The 20765-nt window shown below is 36.2% G+C and overlaps 1 protein-coding gene across 3 annotated transcripts in view; it reads right to left on the bottom strand.

The window, feature by feature from the left end:
- Nucleotides 1-20409, bottom strand: part of LOC113235458 (liprin-beta-1) — a 30510-nt gene extending 10101 nt beyond the window's left edge. Inside the window, exons 1-6 of one of the 3 annotated variants that reach the window (XM_026471151.1) lie at nt 19823-20409; nt 18866-19512; nt 18361-18534; nt 7549-7707; nt 6131-6290; nt 2429-2612 (exon numbers count right to left, since the gene is read on the bottom strand). In XM_026471151.1, coding sequence (XP_026326936.1) covers nt 2429-2612; nt 6131-6290; nt 7549-7707; nt 18361-18534; nt 18866-19512; nt 19823-20093 — 1595 coding nt within the window. In that variant the 5' untranslated portion in view covers nt 20094-20409. The remainder of the gene's footprint in view (nt 1-2428; nt 2613-6130; nt 6291-7548; nt 7708-18360; nt 18535-18865; nt 19513-19822) is intronic. The other 2 variants (XM_026471152.1, XM_026471150.1) reach the window with 2 other exon arrangements.
- Nucleotides 20410-20765: the final 356 nt, after the last annotated feature.

Below are 20765 nucleotides of genomic sequence, written 5' to 3'. Positions count from 1 at the left end.
GTACAAAGCGGTCCTGGCTTACAGAGAAACTTGGAGGATTCTATGGTTTGTCTTTTTTGAAGACGGAGTAAAATGACATGTAGGGCTGCCAGTTTTCATAAAATTTTAAATAGGTATGTAGTTGTCGATAATTTTATCAATAGACTGTGAAAAAAGATAAAATGTTGACGTTGCAATGATTACTAACTGCTTTCTTACGCTTATTCTAACAGTGGGCCTACTAGTATCGAGATAAATTTTTATTCATATACATTTTAACAAAAATAGCCTCGGGCCTTTTCTCATTACAGCCATGGTCAGTAATGAGAAAAGGCCCGATGGTTTTATTTGAGGCATTATAGTTAAGTTAGCCCGCATGCAATCAAGTACAAGCATTTTATTTTACTTTATAGATAAGGTACATCAACAGTAGTACATATTATACTCTTAGAGAACAGTGTAACTTTACATTAAGATTGTACTTATATGTCTACCTATTACAGACGTACACCGCATTTAATGTAATAAAATAATAATAATAAGCAACAAAAAGAACAACAAAGTACCTATAAAATTACTGGGGAAACGATTCGAGAATGTTATTTTTGAAAACATTACGGGAAGAATCAAAAAGTCTATATGTATTCGAACATTAATTTGGTTGTAAGTAGAGGATAATCTAGGTAGTGGACTGTGCAGAGCTAGATTAGTCCGGCATCGTGGTACATTAAATATTTTGGTTATTTTATGATGGGGGTATTTATAAGGTATGTTAATATTTACTTGGTTCAGAATATTGCAACATTTTATTGTATTATTTAGTATACCATATAAAAATAAGACGTCAGATAATATTCGGCGATCTCTAAGCGTATCATTTTTAAGTACTGTAATCTCTGAACATATGTATGTCTATGTTATATACTCGACGAGAAAAAAGCTAATTGCCTTGTAAACGTACGCCGAATACTTTCAAGTCTTTGTGAGGGAGCACAGTAGACTGGGTTCTACACTACACTGGCGAATTCCAAATGACTCCGAACAAGACTATTAAAAAGTATAGTTTTTGGTTTCACTGATCTGAAATCTTTTGAGTTACGTCTCAGGAAACCCAGCATTTGTGCCGCTCTTCTTGTAATGTTATCTATTTGTGTATTATATTTTAGCCCACTCTCAAGTGTAACTCCCAAATCCCTTACTTTATCTACTTTCTTTAGTATCACACTGTTAATATTGTATGAGTAAAGTACAATAAGATTGCGCTTGGCAGTAAAGCTTATGGTGTGACACTTTTGCGCGTTCAGTGACATTCCATTATTATTGCACCAAACAGTAATACTGTCTAAATCTCGTTGCAATAATACGGCATCAGAAGAACTCGTAACGATGCGATACAATTTTAAATCGTCAGCAAAGAGTAATGCATTACTATGTTTTATTACCGTAGTTATATCATTAATGAACATTACAAAAAGTATTGGGTCAAGATGAGATCCCTGAGGCACACTCGATTTATTAAAAAATCCTGAGAGGTTTTTTCAGAAGATATTACTTAAACCATAATAACAGGGGCCATCGACACCAAAAGCTTTGATTTTCATAAATAAACGGGCATGATCAACTTTGTCGAACGCACTGGAAAAATCAGTATAGACTGTGTCTACCTGAAGGCCTTTATCAACATCTTGAGACACGTGTGAAACAAATGATACCAGGTTACTTTCGACTGAGCGACTAGTCCTAAAATGCTGAAGATCTGAGATGTGGTCATTGGCCAAATTATAAATGAATGGGTATACGAGTGACTCAAAAAATTTTGAAAAACATAACAAAATTGAGACTGGACGATAATTCGTTATATCAGATTGAGGGTACAAAGTCGGTTATAATATCATTTAAAATATCGTAAAAAGAAGAGACCATACAGTTAACGTCTCGAGCGCTGTCAAAAATTTCTTGCAATTTAACATTTTCAAGAGCGGGTATAATAAAATTATAATTTGCTTTAAAAAGTTAAAGTCGCGGTGATTAGTCAGTGGACGATTAAGGGTGGAACCGAGATCAGTGAACGGTATTGTAAACAAAAAGTGTAATGAAAAATGATTTTTCACTTCTCATGCTCTTAAAGTTCGTATTTATGCTGGGTGTAGACTGCATAAAACAGGATTTTATGCTCTAGTGCATAAAATAAAAAAGCCATCACATTAAATATTTCTAATTGTTGTAATTTTACATTCAATTTTGATTAAATAATCGTTTATTTGTAATATTGCTGTTTAATTTCCTCGCAATCGAAGTGAAAAGCAGAGTGTATAACTCGTTCATAAAACCCATTTTACCCTCGACTTAAGTTGGGTGGATATACTCGTCTCGGGTAAAATGACGCACTATGCACTTGTTGTACAATCTACTGCTGTAAGTATAAAACAAAGTCAAATGAAAATATTACCAGGGCGCCGACTGCGGCCGGTGCAAGTGCGGGGAGGCGGCGGACGTGGAGGCCCTCAGCGAGGAGCGCGCGAACTCGTCCCCCTCCAGCCGCACCCCCGCCACGCCGCCGCTGCCCAGGCGCGAGCGCACCTCGCGCAGCGACGGCGACGGGCTGCCGCGCGGAACCGCCTCTTCCTTCTCCGCTACAAACGAGATCGTACACGTTAACACACGAGCCAGTGCTTTCATTCCGATGTACGAATCCTTCATCTGTAAGAGCGTGACCGAGCGTCAATCGTTATTCATAGCTATTTGACGAGCAATGCCGGGATGTACGTTGCTTATAATTCGTGCCTTAAGTGTATTGTTCAATAATCAAATGGAATTTGAATAATATTTTTAACCGACTTTAAAAAATGAGGATGTTCTCAATTCGATTGCATTTTTTTTTGTATGTATGTTACGCGATAACTCCCGCATTTGTGAACCGATTTTGGTGATTATTTTTTTGTTGGAAAGAGGGGTAGTGGTCCTGTTCAAATTTGAAGAAAATATTCCACCTCTAAGGGTGGCAAATTAGAAGATGAATGACTTTTGAGGTCAGATTTGTTTAGTACTCTGTATTGAAATTATGAGATTTGATGTTTTTTAATTTTTAGACTATCTATTCTTAATCTATGGCAGAAAATCAGCGAGGACAATGCTCTTCACTGCCCTCTATAACAGACTTATAGACCCATTTGACACGAAGTTACCAATAATTAAGTAACACTATAAAAAAAAAAAAAAAAACAGAAAAATTCTTCTTTTGTTTTAATTTCGTATTTAATTATGCTACCAAAAGTGTCATCATGGCAAATTGGTATGCAATACTTGTTTAGTGTCTTTTTTTTTTATTGCACAGGAAGAATTTTTTTTTGTGCTTCATTGACAGACAACACCGACTCTCTGTATAAGTTTTACGATAAAGGTAACATTGTAATCATGTTTCTTGATAAGTGAATTTGTATTATTGTATAAAATAAATATCGTAAACAGTACTTCCATGTCTGTAACACGTGTGGATTGATTCACGATTTAACTAATTTAAGAATACAACATTTCAGAATTTATTTCCCTTCCGCGTTTTCCCAGTTTGTGCCTCATCAGAATGTGAACTGGTTCTGCTGTCACACTTTTATCAAGTCTCTTAATATAATATCAAACGTGTATAAAACATTGTGTTATAAATGATTTTCATTGAGATACATTACAAAAATATCGTTTTTAAATATGATTTTTAATATCGTTAATAGCTTCTCCTGAGTTTTTGGAACAGTCTTAATCCAACTTCGGATTACTGGTTCGTGTAGAAATAAAGCAGCAATAAAAGTCTTAACTTAAAAAGTGAATAATTTCTAAATCAAAAGAGGAAAATTAAAACGATTCCTGTGGAAGTTGGTGGTGATGGTTAAAGGTTGCGCAAGATAAAAACTTAATAACATTGTCTTTAGAGCACAAAACAGTAATCAACCTAACTGAGAAAGCACTAAATGATTATTTGGTTTCTACAAAGTCTAGGCACCAGCTAGGCAATCAATACGGTCTAGCTTTTGGTGTTAAAATCGCTGTAGCGTTCGCTGTTTAGACTATTTTTTACCGACTTCAAAAAAAGACTCAATTCGACTGTATTTTTTGTATGTATGTTACGCGAACCAATTTTAATGATTCTTTTTTGTTGCAAAGAGGGAACCTCACTACTGGTCCAATTTTAATTAGAAGAAAATATTCCACCTCTAAGGGTGGAAAACTAGGGGATGAATCAGAGCACTTTCGGTAACCGATTTCAATAAAACTTGGCAAATAGATGTAATTCGGTTGGGGTAAAAATAATCCGACCGACGTCAAAAGTCATTCATCCCCTAGTTTGCCATCCATAGAGATGTAATATTTTTTTTTTTCAAATTTAATTCGGACCCCTACTGAGGTACCCTCTTTCCAACAAAAGAGAACCGTCGGAATCGGTTTTACAAATACGGAGTTTTCGAGTAACATACATACAAAAAACATACAGTCGAACTGTGAACCTCCTCCTTTTTTAAGTATTTCGGTTTAAAATGTGCGCCATTTTATCCCACTACGCCTCTATCAACGCATATTGCTGTCCACCAACGTGTTAAGCTAACGCAGCATGCAGCTAATTAGATCGCGATATAGTGCCTAATTGAAAGACGACCACAGACATAAAGCAATAGGTATCGTTAAAATGTGCTAACTCTAGAAGGTCATTGTAAACATGAAAACATCTATTTACAGAGAAATATGAATCAATTCAACCTCGTTACACATTTATTAACGAGCACACGTACGCAAACATTAAAAGGGATTGTGGCAGTGAACTATTTTTATTCCCATTTGTTCGTTTCCTTCGATTACATTTTACCTTTTTTTTTCAAATAGTAATAAATTTATTTATTTTCTACTTATTCAAAAACAGATTACACCATTAGTTACAAAAAAGGCAAGGCATACTATAGCTAACGTGACCATACGTCCCGCTTTGAGCGAAACAGTCCCGCTTTTAGGCTTCGTGTCCCGCTGTCCCCAAAAAATTTAAAAGTGTACCGCTTTCACAAAATATAACATAAGTAACAATAAATTGTAAAAAATGGCGCGAAAGCGAAAAATATATGTATAAAGCCAGCCAACCAGACATCGAGCACCAGACTACACAAGATTAGTGCTTTTTTCAAATTTTTGATTCATTAAACATTTCGTAACTATCATAAACACGTCTTTTATTTTTAAAACAAAAATAAATTTACAGGTCTCGCTCTGAGGGAAAAAATAACGATTACGTTAACTATAACTATAGTTAAAATATGACCTGTCTTTTATGCTAATGAAAGTTGTATAGAATGAAATATTAATTTTATTGAATATCGTGATGTTGTAGTATTTATTTATATATTTTTTTGTGAAAGTACTCTACTAGTTTGTTGTTATAATCAATACAAAGATCGAAAAAGCAAAATTTGATTCGATTCGGTTGAATACGAACCAGCGACTCTATCGGCAAACCGGGGCTATCCAGTCCAGACGGAAGGAATTTTTCTTGGTGTTTGTTCGGTCTTTGTATCAAAGACAACAAACAAGTGTACTGAATGAAGTTCTAGACTAATGCTATGAAGTGAAAAGATGTTTTGATTGAGGATATTTGCACTATCTCACATAATTTTTTTTCTTATTCAAATGTAATTGTTTTTATTTGCTTTGATGGCAGCTGGCAAAGGTTGATATCAAAAATCTATATTAACGTCGTTTATCAGGGGTTGACAGTCATGCTGCCGTCCACTAACTAAAACGCGGCAAAGTGACAAATGGTGAAATATCCGTTTTAAATAGAAAAAAAATAGAACACAAAATTATCTTTTGACTTATCGGAACTTACCCTAATGACGCATAGCTGAAATATCATTAAACGGTTTCAATATTCTAAAATTGGGTTATGGTTTTTTATGATATCTCAAAAAAATTGCGGACGGCAGCATGCATCAAGCTTTAAATGAAATTTGATAACAAACATTATCATATAAAATAAATAAATCGGAATGTAACACGATCGGACAAATGGGAACAAAACAGGTCTATTTTTTAAATCTAGAATGTTGAGTGAGGACAAAAGCGGGGTTTTCAGCCTTTCAAGTTTCATAGGAACACATGCTATAGTGTCCCCAGAGACCTAGATTCGGAACGGACTGCCCGCGTCCCCGCGCCACCACCATGTTGTTCTGTTTACCGAACGCCACGCGCGCCTCAGACGTGATGATGGACGATCGTGGTAGGGAGGAGTACATGTGCGTGTTTCGCTCGATCTGACGACCATAGTTTGCTGGTGGCGTCTGAAATGTTAGTTTAGACGAAGTTTTTAATGTTACAGTCTTAGAGTGACCAAGTTATAATCTAAAGAGGGTATTGAGCACGAGTTCGTCTCAGGCATAGGTTCCCAAACTTTTTTGGCTCACCGCCCACTTAGGCAAGATATAAAATTTCAAAGCCCACCGCCACAAAATATCATTGAAAACACGTACCTATTTTTTATTAAAATAATAAATACGTTTTTTTAATTACTTTTTGAGAATTTTTTGTGTTAATGTTAACACTAAAAAAAATCACAAGGAAAAAAATTATATATCGCACTGCTATTACAACAGTGTAATAACTCAAAATTCAAGATTATACCATTGTTGAACGTAAAATTTGATCTTCTACACGTCAATAAAACCGTCGTTAGAATACTGTAAAAAACAACTAAAAATATATCTAATTAACTCAAAATGAGGCACTCTTTATGTGAGCTATTTCTGGCCAAAATTGTCCTTATTAAAAAATATAAAACTATTTTTTTTTCTTTTATTTTTAAATATGCATATTTGGCAAGTAGGAAATAACTTATACATAAATTTACACTGATCTTTCACGGGAAGCGAGTAATTACTTTTTCATCGATTCTGAGAAAATGCACTTTTTGAGATAATACACTATTATATTAACTGTGCGATATGTAGTGTACGTATATTGATAATCCAGGTCTTTTTTTTCAAACGCGGTAGAGCCTCCTGGACGGCATCAACGCCCTTCAATTGCTTTTGAGGCCCCTACCCTACCCTTAAGACTCTTCAGTGCCCACTGGGGGACGGTAGAGATCACTTTGGGAAACTGTGCCTTAATGAGAGGGTTTAGGCTGGTCTAATGCGTGCTGGGGCCGACACTTTTCCAAGAGTCGTAAAACTTCTTCGATAAGCAGGTTTTATCAAGATGTTATCTTTTAACGTTAGAGAGAAGTATAGCTACTAAACACTCGCTAATATATATAACTTAGAAATTAATTTCATAGGTACATGCGGTCCTGGGTATCGAAACATTGACCTTCGTATTGAAAAGCAACCTTCTTCCTCTTGCCTTGCAGTTTTATAAAGTTTTTGAGTAAATATTAGTCTATAATTTTTTTTTCTAAACAATTTTTATATTTTATAACAGTTTTCATTTGGTATTAATGATAAGATGTATACATTCTTAGTCATAAAATTTCAATTAATTTGTAAATAATTATGTACGCAGAACAGAAAATACTAAATTAGATATCAATTATCAACGTACCCTCGGAGGTGCAGGCCTAGCCAATGGAGTTGTAGTGATATCCATCGGAGGCGGCGATCTCTCTAGGACGCCACGCTCCGCCGCCCGGAGTCGCACTTCACTGAGTTTAGACAACAATTCCAGCTTTTGTGTCTCTAGTGATGATCTTTGGAGCATTTCCTGAAATTCATATTACCTCATTATAATTTCAAAACTAATGCCACTCGATGACATCTTTGTGAATTACAAATCAGATGTGAATATTTCGTCAGCGCGAAGCAGAATCCAGGTAACGCCATCTAGGGGCTTGACTTCATAATTATTATATTTAACACATTAATTCTAATTACTGATAAAAATTATAACAAATTTTAATAGTATTAAGTTTGTGCATTACTATTATATTTTATAAAACCACACCCTTTTCCCTTTCTAATACATATTCTGACCCGTTCTGCTCAGCCTACTCCAGTGAGACACTGACGTAATGCATATCTGAATATTTATTTATTTATAAGGTTTACGAACGTCTATGTACATACAATATTACTTGTTTATATCTTATCATACAGTTACAAGAAATCTAATAGATATAAATACTTATAGGTAAACACTATATGCACTAAAACATAACTATCTTTAACTAAAATTTAAAAAAACTAACACTTAAAATTTTTGCAAATAATAATATGCTTGGAAATGAACTGAATTTAATAAATTAAGAATTTTTTACGTGTTCTGAGAGGAACGTCATGGTGAATATCAATAATGTCATTGTAATTATTTACGGTCCTACAAACCTTGCAACTGGCGAGTTTCAGCCAAATACGTTTTTGCGAAATTGAACACTAAATGGAGTAATTTTGTTATGAGAATACCTCACGGGAATACGCAATTTGAATTTTTGAAGCAACTGAGGACAATCCACCTCATGATGAAACATTTTTGACACAAATTACATCCAAGAGAATTCTACGACTATCCAAAGACATAATACTGAAATGTGATAAACGAATATTTTAAATTGCGATATATATTAACCAAGACAGCAAGTAACCTAAAAACTATGTACACAAACTGGAAAAGCAAGTATGAGTACGTGGATAAACCTTGTGCATTATAATTATAAACATCCAGTTTAAATGTTTTGAAAATTAATTTTAAATGCTTTGAGTAAATAGTTCTATTTATTTACTCAAAGCATTTAAAATTACGTGGCATGCGCATAAATATTTTCGAAACAATTCTTCAGAAGTTTTCAATCTGTCTAAACATCGGGAGCAGACGTCAGATTAAATTATATCATTCATATTTATCGCAACAACTCGACTCTTGACGTATCTCGAGCATTTAATATAGCCGCGATATACCGGCTGTACAAGAAGCATAAATGGACTACTAAAATAGAACTAAAATGTTTATTTGCTTTATCCGTTGCTGCAGAGAATTGTGTTAAGCAAGAACGTCTCTACGATGCTCATACAGGTCACATCTCGAATTAACTGCGAGTAGCTAGAGCGTTCTGGACCACGCAAAAGGCGCAAATATAAAATTGTTAATCATAAGAACAATTTGTGGAATACAGAGCTGATTTTTGATTTTTGAATGAAATTCAAATGCAACTACAGAAAAAAATTGGTAACGTGTTTACTTTATTTCTACAGGTGATTTTGACAACGGATAGCTCCATTACAGTACACATATAAGGTACATTGACGCCAAAACAAATTTTACTGGACAGGGGATTGATGAAATGAATATAATAAACACTATAAAATAAGAAATTTAATACTGCAAATTCTAGAAATGATACTATTATATTTGTTTTCTCTCACAAACTAATGTTTCGGGCCACGACTGACTCAAAAAAAACAAATGTACACGATTTAGATGCGACAAAATATTTTCATATCCAATGTGTAATAATCGCGAAAATATAAGCACTCGAAATGATGTTCTTGACAAATTTTATTCTTGTGTGTTTCTCAAAAAGTTGATTGTTACATAGAAAAAAACGCAAAATTTTTGGTTTGGAGCAAAAAAACAATATTTTTTTTATCTCGACTTATTGTAGCAAGTAATTCTCTTTTGTCTAAGTCGATACTCAAGTTTGAACCTAGAGGTTATTTAAAAAAATTCTAAATCGTATTTAACTACATAAACAACTAGCTGACGAATACGCTAACCATATTGGCATCGTTTTAAACTAATTTTAGTTTACAATTGTATATAAGTATGCCTATGTATGCTATGTAGGAAAGTGTTATGTGTGTGATTTGGTTATAATATAGTTCCAATCATTCTCTACAAAAAAAAAACGTAAAATCATAACGCACTTGCAAGCAGATTTTGCTAATATCATATCAAACCGAATACTTATTTTAATCGACTTTGTTATTTAATTTTACAGATCCTTTCTTGACGTAAAATAATAGAAGTAATTTTTGTGGAAATAATTTTAATTTTTTTTTAAATATGCATAGTTGTAGGTTACAAGAACTTTGTTTTCACTTTGTTTCAACAAATTTGTATTTCATATTATTATTGCTGTGTAAACTTCGTTGCCGTTGTTTATCATCTTTTCACCAACTTACAATATTTTTTTAAGATATCATCGAAATCCTCGACAAATAGTGAAAATTTCAAAATGGAATTCAAACGGCGCTATATTTTGAAAAACCTTTAAAGAATATGACCGCATGTCGTGGCCAGCGCACTATAGGGAGATCGATTTATTTCACAATAATCTAATATTTATTAGCAGACTTCAAAAAAGGAGGTCGTTCTCAATTATGTTACACGATAACTCTGGGATTTGTGAATCGATTTAAATTTGAAAAACATATTCCTCCTCTAAGGGTGGCAAACTAGGAGATGAATCCGGTTTTGTGCACTTTCCGGTAACCGATTTCAATAAAACTTGGCAAATAATTAAATGACAAATAATAAAAAAAAGTAATTCCGCGAACTTTCGAGGTCGAATTCTTTTTGGTACTCTGTAATGAGATTATTTACATTTCTGTGATTTATTTTCATTTCATAAATCTATTTTATATGTGTAGTACGTACGCATGAGCAAAATTATAAAAATCTGAATCATCGATTTAATTGGAATGAGCGATTTATGAGTAATATTTATTATTTCTTTTTCTATGAAGCGTTTTGTGAACAGCTACACATGTATCCACTTGAAGTTATCGTTAAGTAAGTCACGTTAAGAAACGCGTCTCAGCACTTCGATGGCACGATTTGTAAGTTCATTTAATCAGTTACATAGAGCCCACGTTATTTTCTAGAAGATTTATTGGCAATACCATGCAAACGGTTCTCAGTAGGCGTAGTAGCAATTATTTAGTATTGGCGGGCAATTTTATTATGTTTCCAGACTTGACGTGAGTCATCGCTGATTCCAGTTACACAAATCGTGTGGATCCGTTCTGTTTTATCCATTAGATAAATACGTGTACCTCTCAATGGAGGCGGTGGTACCAGATTTACGTTTATGGAAGGCAAGTAAAGTTTAGCAACCAAAGTACTTTGTTATTATACATTGGAATATTTTTAATAAACACATTTAATTACAGGGATAATATTATTTGATATAATTGATCTATTGTAAATGTGCACTTTTTTAAATAAATGATTTTTTTTTATGTTTGATATACAATATATTATTATTTGTTCCGTCTATATTAGTTGATCTACGGATAAATTATAAATGAACTGTATTCAAGGTAACAATAGGTATTATATTTAAGCAACTAAATTAATATTTGGTATTTAAAAATAATATTTGATCCTCTTTTTTTATTACTGTTCCTTTCTTTTAACGATTGATGACATTTATAACCAGTATATGTTTTGATATTGATTTCCTAATAAATCTTTGCGTTGCGTTACATGATTGCGCCCTCTATTCAGTAGGTTAGGTTAATATATAAAAAAGCAGCACGAGCTGAGCGAGCGAAGCGGGCGAGACTCGGCAGCGGCCGGCGAGTGCCAAAAGCCAATTTGATTGCGTTTCCGAACATGTTTTGAGGTCAAATTATATTAGAATTAATATTAGTATACTAATATCATCAACATGTGCTTAGTTTAAATACATAACTAAATTTTATTTTTAATGCTCATTTGTCTTAATTTTGAGGCCTGATATAAAACTATCAAAGTTAATGTACACAAATCAAGCATTTTTTGCGTAGTTCAGAACAGATTAGAATATCCATTGATTTAATTAATTTTGTCTTAGAAAAAAAGGATCAATAATTAAAAAAGATGACCGTTTAGATCTTTTTGCGTGCTGCTTTTGTAAATTTAAAATGATCATTTAAATACATGCCTTAATTATAAAGTCAGCCGCGACCATGAGACCTGTAAAGGGTCCGAAATTTTGGTTTCTGGCTTTCTGTCCAGTTTAATTTACTTTGGCGTCAATGTACTTATCTCCACTATGTTGCCAATCCGAACACTGGACCAAAATCACCCGAAGAAATAAAATAAACAAATTATAAATTTTTTTGTAGTCACATTTGCAAGGCAAATAATTGTTTGTCATATTAAAAAAAATTTGCTCGGTATTCCAGAAATTGTTCTTATGATTACGGTTTGTTTGAAAAAACAAATATACGAGATTTAAATCTGGAAAAATGTCCTATATCTCGTTTCCTATGTATAACAATCGCGAAAACCTAAGAACTCGATGTAACTTCTGGTTAAAAAAAAGAACGCCTGTGTCGCCGAAGTGACATAAAATGCATTAATTAGACCTTTTAATAAATGAATGTAATATTGTACATAAAAATACGAAGACCCTTGGAACTGTAATAGTAATAAAGTATATCGGAATAAACCACTACAACCTTCAACAAACCAAGGCAATCTTAGGGTAGAAAATCAGGAGATAAAAAAGAGGTGCAACCGATTTTTTTTCCTTATTGATTGTTTACTTTCACTACAAATGATTGATACAAACAAACACAAAGAAAAATTCTTTCGGTCCGACTGGACTAAACCGGCGTCTGTTGCCTCAATATGGCTACCGCTCAATATAAATTATTTTTATAACATGTAGAAATTTCTTACGAAGAAAATTTTGACAATACTTTGAGTGTATTTATATTTTTCTAATGATTCCATTTTGGTTTAAATTAAATTCTTCTATGGAAACGATTTTAGTCATAAAAAATACCGTCTTTCCTTTTTTTTTTTCATTGTATGAGTGTAGATTCTCTAGCACTGGAGTGTTATTCTCAAACCCCATTCAACCAGAGAACTGAGAAAGTACGAAATATCGCGGCATAACTTAAAAGACAGACATGCAATGGACATCTAATTTACATTTACGTAAACGCACGCAACCCAGATCTGCTTTCAAGAAAACGGGCATTTCTAGATTCTAATAGAAAGCTCTTTCCTGTGAGCTAGAAGCTCTTTGAAATATATTTACGTTTATCTAGGTTAGACTAAATTATTGATTTTCAAGGAAATTCTGTCACAGAAAATGCAACTCATAAAAGACAATAATTAACAACTGACTGTTCCATATGTGTTTATAAGTATAGGCAACATAGACGGCATCAAATCACACATTAAATACTAAAGTGACCAAGGCGCCACGCGTTTGCGTGTCTTGTTGGATACAAGTAATGTTGGGTCATGGAAAAATTTCGATTTTGAAAAAATCTTTTTCAGGAAAAGAAATATTCTTCCGATATTTTTCCTTTAATAATTTCACATTTGACTTTTCACAATAAGAAAATAAATTTTAATTTTTCACAATAACAGGTGGTGTTGGAGGTTTTTCCGCTGTTGTGAAATCATTTTAAATGTCGTTTTTCTATAAATGGCTTTTAGCTACACAAGTTTATTTCATAATTCACGCTAAATATAACTTCAAAATATATTCCTGAACGTAGAATATAATATGAGCCTTCGAAATTATATTTTTCCAATTTTTTTTTCCAATTTCTATATACATACAAATTGCAATTGCGGCAACCGGCGACAGTGTTCGACTGCCGGTTGTGTGAATTTCATATCAATTGCATGAAAATAGAATATTCCTTGTATCCAACACAAGACATACGTTTGCGCGGGGCCTTAAATTTGACAAGTAATTTTTGGGAAACTAACAACATAAGTTTTAAAAAAACACCTACACGTACATGCCGGTAGTTTGGTGCCAAATATTATTAAATCAATCAAATCAAGATTCATCTCTAATTCGCCACCCCTAGAGATGGAACATTTTCTTCCAACTTGAATGAGACCACTAATCTCAGAACGCCTTTCCAACAAAAAAAAAGAATCATCGAAATCGGTTCACAAATGTAATCGCGTATTATAAGCAAAAAAATACTTTGGAATTAGAACCTCCTCCTTCTTTCGAAGTCGGTTAAAAATGGAATCCAGTAAAGAATTGTATCGAGTTGTGTAAGTAACCAGACGTAAATTGCCAGCTAATTTAACAACCAAGGAATGACTTAATTCCGTGGCTTAGTTGGCATAGCGTCTGACACGATTTGCTGGAAGACGTTGGTTCGAATCAAACCGGATCGAAGGAATTATTACTTAATGCTCGATCTTTGTGTTAATAATTATAACAAAATGTCGTTTTTTTAGTCCCGCAATAGGGAAACCGGGGCGATACATCGAGTGCTTGGTAAAAACTGCTGCCAGAAAAGTAGGCATACTTTACAAAGTCAGGCGGTACTTCACACCTGAACAGATTTTAAATCAGTAACCAGCACAAGTTCGAACGTGTATGGAGTACTGCTGCCACCTTTGGGACGGCTCTGCCCATTACCTGTTACCTGCCTTGGACTCGGTGTAGCGAAAAGCAAAAAGACTTATTTACAACAATTCTCTTGTAGAGTCGAAGCTACAAGATCTCGACCATCGCAGAAAAGTAACCTGTTTATCGGTTTTCTATCGGATACATTTCGGTGAGTGTGCGCAGGAACTTTTCAATTTAGTTCCACCCTCACCGTTCCTCCTTCGGTCGACTAGAAGGTCCGGAGCACTCCATTCTTATGTCGTTGATATTCCACCTATTCGCACTAAGCGCTTTGCTTCCTTCTTTCTGATGCGAACGGCAAAGGAATGGAATGCTCTACCACGGCATCGGCATCTTTATTTCCCGAAAAGTACAATTTGGGGCTATTCAAGGCTAGAGTGAATAGGCATTTTTTTAGGCAACCGTATGTCTATTAGATATTTAAAAAAACCTGTATCGCGGGTGCCGTGGACACATACATAGACAAGTACAAATTACACCCAAACTCACGAGAGAAATAAATGTAGGCCATACAAATATTTGTCTTTTCATTAATAATTATTACAAACTAAGGAATGAATTTGTTTCCAGCTATAAATCAGGCGGTACATATTACACAATTTTCCCAAGCATTGTAGAACACGGGGGCGCGAGTCTCGGGTGTTAGAAACCGCTCTACCCACGATCATCATGATTATTCAATAGCGCATTCATTCCGATAGATTCCGCCCGTACTGAATGCTAACACGGTGGTTTACCACCGTGTTCTGACGATTAATTGGTGTACCGGCAGTTATTGCGTTATCTGCGTACATTATTTGGGTCAGTCCGTATATTCCTTTTAACGAAAACGTATTTGTTTGTTTAATTTTTTCAACTGTTAACACAATTATTGGTTCTTTGTTCGTAGAGGTCATCTTAAGGTAATCTAAATATTACCCTAATTGTAAAATCTAAGAATGTGCTACTTCGAATTATTGTTCAAGCCACAGAATAATAAATACAGTAGAAGTGGTTAATGGCCGTGACACGAGTGCCAACATGGTGCCAACAACGGTACGAGAAGTTCCACATGTAAAATTTAAATTTCATAATAAATTTCAAAATATTGTAAAGAGTAAATCCCCTTTTCTCTCTAAATATAATTTGCAGTGCCCTGCAGAGTCCACAGCGATTAGCTTAAAGCCATTTTCCAGCCAATAAAGAAATAGGTATTAAACTGCCTCCGTGGCCGAATGGTTACCACGCCGGACTGCCACGCAGAAGTCCCAGGTTCGATTCCCGGATTGGTAGAAAAATTTATATGGCCTACATTTATTTCTCTAGTGAGTTTGGGTGTAATTTGTGGTTGTCTATGTGTGTGTCCATGGTACCTGCGACACAGGGTTTCCCTAGTGCGGGGCTATGTTGAGTGTGTGCGTTATTATTATTAGTAGCAGTAGAGCTCCTTGTGAAAGAGTTCGTCTAGGGAAGTACTGCCACCTTATCTATTTCTGCCGCCAAGCAGTAATGTCAGCATTACTGTGTTCCTATTTCGAAGGGTAAGGGGTGAAATTACAGGCACATGTGACTTGTCAACTTATGCCTCAGGGGTGACGGACGCAGTGGCACTGCCCCTCAGATCTTTGCAATTTAAAGCTTTGAGTGGCACTGCACTGTTATCGACAGGCGTGTAGCTTACCATAAGATACATAAATTATTATAAAAAAAAGAAAAAGAATTGAATTGAACATATTTTGTATATTAACTAGTCAAACTCAACTTTGTAGACACTACCTTAAAACTAATATTTATAATTCACCAGACAAAAAAATTGTGAAAATGGATTAAAAAATGCGCAATTTTCTTCATTAAAGATTACAAATTTTTCATGACATTTTCATGTATCACAACGTGGCCACAATGGTGACCGCAGGAAAAATAAATGAACTTATTATATCAGTAAGCTTTATTTATATACACTGTTACTTGCAATTATATTACAGGAGCAATAACCTTGGCAAAAATGTAATAGCTGCCATCTGTTGGCCCTTTCGATTATTATAACAATCGCATCGCGGGTTTACTTGGCACCATTAAGCGTTAAGAGTCGGTACTAGCTCAGCTCCAATTTAAAGTTTTCCCGTATTAATAATACGGTTCATTTTGTTTGGATCAAACGGCAGAGACACTGGCTTTATTTCAGAATTTATATTTTTTACAAATGTAATTAAAGCCATTTAAAAATGTATATCGCATAGTATACGTGGTCTATAATATGTAAAGTACCTATTGAATACCGAGGTTTTCTTGTAGAATTTCGAGGGAAGTTTGTTTTTTTTTCTATCGTTAATATTTTTAGGAATCGTGTTTTCACACCGTGTATCAGTATAGTATATATCAACCAAAGTCATTTGACGTTGTGTCGATTCTTAAGAAACAAATTTTCCCGAATAAGCGGAGTTACGAGTATAACATCTCTTTCTATGAGATTGAGTAATATGTACCAGTATAGTATTATACACTCCCGGACACATAATTCGACCCACCTCGCATTCGAAGTACTAAATGCCCTAAGCTCAAACAATGTTTGATTGATCAAAAACTATTAAGCAATTTTGAAACTAGTATACTAAACGTCTTTTTCATAAATCCTTGTTGGAAATTTGGATTTGCAAAACCGGGGGAAAACTTTTTCTTCGACGATAGCACTACTTTTCTATTCTAGCCTTTTAAGACAAAAATGCGAGGTGCCTCGAATTATGTGTCCGGAAGTATATTATTTGTGGTTTGAGTAATTATTATTTATTCTTTGAATACTGGAAACACATTATATAAGCTTATCAATTTGTATCTAAAGTCCCGTAGCCATAGTGACAGGAATCCCTCCGTTTCGTCTTATAAACTCCCGGGAAAAGTTTGTTTACCAACTAATTTAACTACAGCGGCCTGGGGAATCACGATCATTATCTTAGAAGTTTGTAATTTTCTCTTGTTTGAGAGAAAGGTAACGGTGGTCGAATAATCATAAAACAATAGGGAAATAGACTGAGCTTGAATAAAATGGTGCTCTTATTGTTATACTACTTCCTATCCCAAAGGTGTTGTAACTGAATACTTTAGTTTTAAGGCATAAATAAATAATAATAACGCACCGGCTCATAGTCGAGAGTGCCATGGATACACACGTTGACAGCCATAAACTACACCCTACAAACTCACGAGAGAAATTAATGTAGGCCATACAAATATTTCTCACGGCCCGGGAATAGAACTCGGGAATTCTATATGGCAGACCAGCATGACGACTGCTCGGCCACGCAGCAGTTAGTTAGAAATGGCTTCGAGTTTTAATTGTTAATTACTAAGTTTTATTTTACTAAATCGATAATGACCTGAGTAAAACTGCTGTCTCCTGACCTGCTGAAATGACCTGAGTAAAAAGGTCTCTTTAGCAAATCTCTTAACGCACTTTTTATTAAAAAACGGGATTATAGCCGGCTGAAGAGTTTTTGAGGAATAATTTATTGGAATATATATTACAATTACTATTTTTATTACTAGTTTTACTATTTTAGTTAAAATTTTATTAGTTACCGATATAAGCTCTCTTAAAAATGTTAAGATATTATTTATTATACCTACATTTAATTGTGGCGCTCTAACAGGGTCATGTGGATAGGCACTGTTTAAATTAAAAAATAATAGATTTTTCAAAATTTAACCTCTCAAGACCCAGCTAAATACAATGGGAAAAGCGCTACACGCTCAATGTACATTAAAATACACTAAATAATTATAATTACATACTTCAGGCTTAAGCAAGTGTGCCCACAGTTTAGTATGAAAAATATATTTTTCTAGATACACTGCGTATTTTCACACATATTTTATATACATATTTTAATTATGATTACACACTGAGCGTCTACGTGATCATAGGAATAATATTGTCTAGGTCTGAGTTACTTAACATATTATGTATATTCTGATTTACATGGCCCTAGGAGGTTAAACACATGGAAGCAATAAACACATTGACTTTGTAAATAGTAGCTGTTACAATTTGTTTAGTTTACCTTTTGTAGCCTTTGTTCAGCGTCATCGAGTCTCTGCCGAGTGTCGTGCAACGCCCGTTCCAGATCGGTCATCTTTTCACTTTGTGCGGAAATTTGTTCCGAAAGCACCTGTACCTGCAACTGCAGGCTCTCCTTGTCCGCCTCCAGTCGCCGCACTCGCTCCTCTGCATCGTTCTGGAACAAAAGTACTTTTTAACACCAATAATACATATTTTTAAGTGATATTGAGAAAGGCAGTACGGCAGTGCATGGTTATTCACCTACAAAATGTTAAACAAACACAAAATTTAGTATGTAAATAATTTCACACAAGCAGGTCTGATTTAAAATTCCATTTGAAAACGACGATAATCGACCCTGTGTACGTACTCACAAAGGCACGCACACCTTGAACTTGAAGCTGAGTGTAATTTATTGGCTAGCACTGTACAGTCGAGTGACCGGAATACAAACGCTCAATACCGTTAATTAGTGCTATAATTTACGGTCACGATACTGTTCATACCTTGTATGTTCGAGTGGGTATTGGTGGGAGCGAAGGGTGCGAGGGCCAATTTCGGTCGTGCATGCAGCAGGGCGGAGGCATGGGCGGCCCGTGACACCAGCACATTGGCGGCCACCAAGGCGCCGGAGCGGGTGCACCGTCTGGATATCGGAAGTGTTCATACGAATTCCAACGTCTTTGAAGCTCAGGAGTAGACTCCTCAGGTCTTGAGCGTCGAGGTCGCGGTGACGCTCGCACGCTAGACGGATGTTGAGGCGGCTTTGTCGACAGCGATGACCTAGATTTGCGATCGCGATCGTTACGATCGCTAGGTGTTCTCCGCCTTCTGTCTAAACTAGCCGATGAATACTCTTCTGCTCGGGGCTCCATCGTTGTCGGTTCCTCTACATCATCATCTACTATTTCTCCGGTAGGCATCCATTTAAAATCATCATCACGGCGTGTTGAGTTGTCCAACCTCCTGCTCGGTGTCAGAGTGCGGTAGTCAACATCCACGCATTGGGCCTGGTACTCGTGTTCATCGGAGTCAACGTCACTAGAACTTGATTCTGTATCGGAGGAGTCGGCGCGGCCTGACGGAGGCACAACTCCTTCCTTCCACGTTGTGCACTTCACTGTTGCTTCGTCCGGGCTATCGGAGTCGCCGCCTGTCATAAGACAATGGGTCAGTATGCAGCTCTACGGAGTCTCACGAACTGACCACGACGAGTATCGACAACTCACCCATAGGCGAGTACATGTAGGAGCGCACGGCGGGATGCACATAGTCCGCCGCGCGCTCCTCATCCTCGTCAAAGGGCTCCGTCAAGAACTCGCGGTCGGACATGAGGCTCTGCACGAGCGACACTGCGCGACAAACTCGCAGTGCGAGTCACTAACGTGTCTCTATTTAGATTTTGGCCGCGTTCCAGTACAACGATACGTCAGTGATTCGTCGACTGACCATGAATTACGTACTCTCGCATGGGGGCGGCTCCTCGCTGGACTGAACCGATGCGGAATCCCGTTCAGACGCCTCCGACGCTGTGGACACAGGGCGCTCGCTGCCACCCGATGCACGTCGTAGGCGGTCGGCGCTATCTTCCTTCACGGATCGCAAAACATTTCTGGACTCTCCGCAAGCAGATCCCGGTTTGACCGGACGCGGTTTCTCCTCGATCGAGGCGCGGTTGTGCAATGCCGCTATGGTGGCTGCTACGAGTGAGCCCCCGCGGCCGAGCTCGCGCATGTTGTAGTTCAAAATGAACGGCGCTTACAAGAATACGTCCTACGCTTGTGCCCGGAAATAGATCGCAGTATGGGCGCCTGGAGCATTCCGGACACCCTTTTCACTTTGATCCATATTTTATAGATGAAATAACAGTAAAAACTTTAACGCATAAAAAACATTCTCAAATAAGAAACTAAAAGAGATCGTTAATGTTAATTACACACTGAAAATAAGTCAGACTTTATGCACACTATTAAAGGAGATCGATGTAGGTGCGTAAGCGCGTTCAGTACGGTAGCGTGCGGCGCGGCGCACTCAAGCAGACGCACTCACCGGCATGCAGTTGACGCCTTCATACAGCGAGCAGCGCTTGCGCCCCCACCGCTCGCACTCATCATCGCCCTCGTAAGCAGTTTCAGCACTGTATAACTCCCAGTTGTACGAAGAATCTATGGTAGCTTCATAGTCAGAATGTACGTAGAAAAACTCCGGATTGAAGGGTGGTTGCGGTGGATAGTACGTAGGGGCGGTCGGTTCATTAAGCTGGTATTCGCGGCGAATCCCTCGTGTATTCAAACAATTCATAATATCTTCTTTTATTTCTTCTTTATCTGTATGTTGTGAACGTAAAAGCAACAATGTAATCTTCAGTTCAAGTAGACGCCGTAGCTATGTATTTTTCTCGTACGA

Source organism: Hyposmocoma kahamanoa, unplaced genomic scaffold, assembly GCF_003589595.1.
Source record: "Hyposmocoma kahamanoa isolate Upper Pololo Valley unplaced genomic scaffold, ASM358959v1 87, whole genome shotgun sequence".
Lineage (NCBI taxonomy): Eukaryota > Metazoa > Arthropoda > Insecta > Lepidoptera > Cosmopterigidae > Hyposmocoma > Hyposmocoma kahamanoa.
The sequence above is the reverse complement of the archived record's forward strand: the minus strand, read 5'-3'. Positions and strand labels throughout refer to the sequence as shown.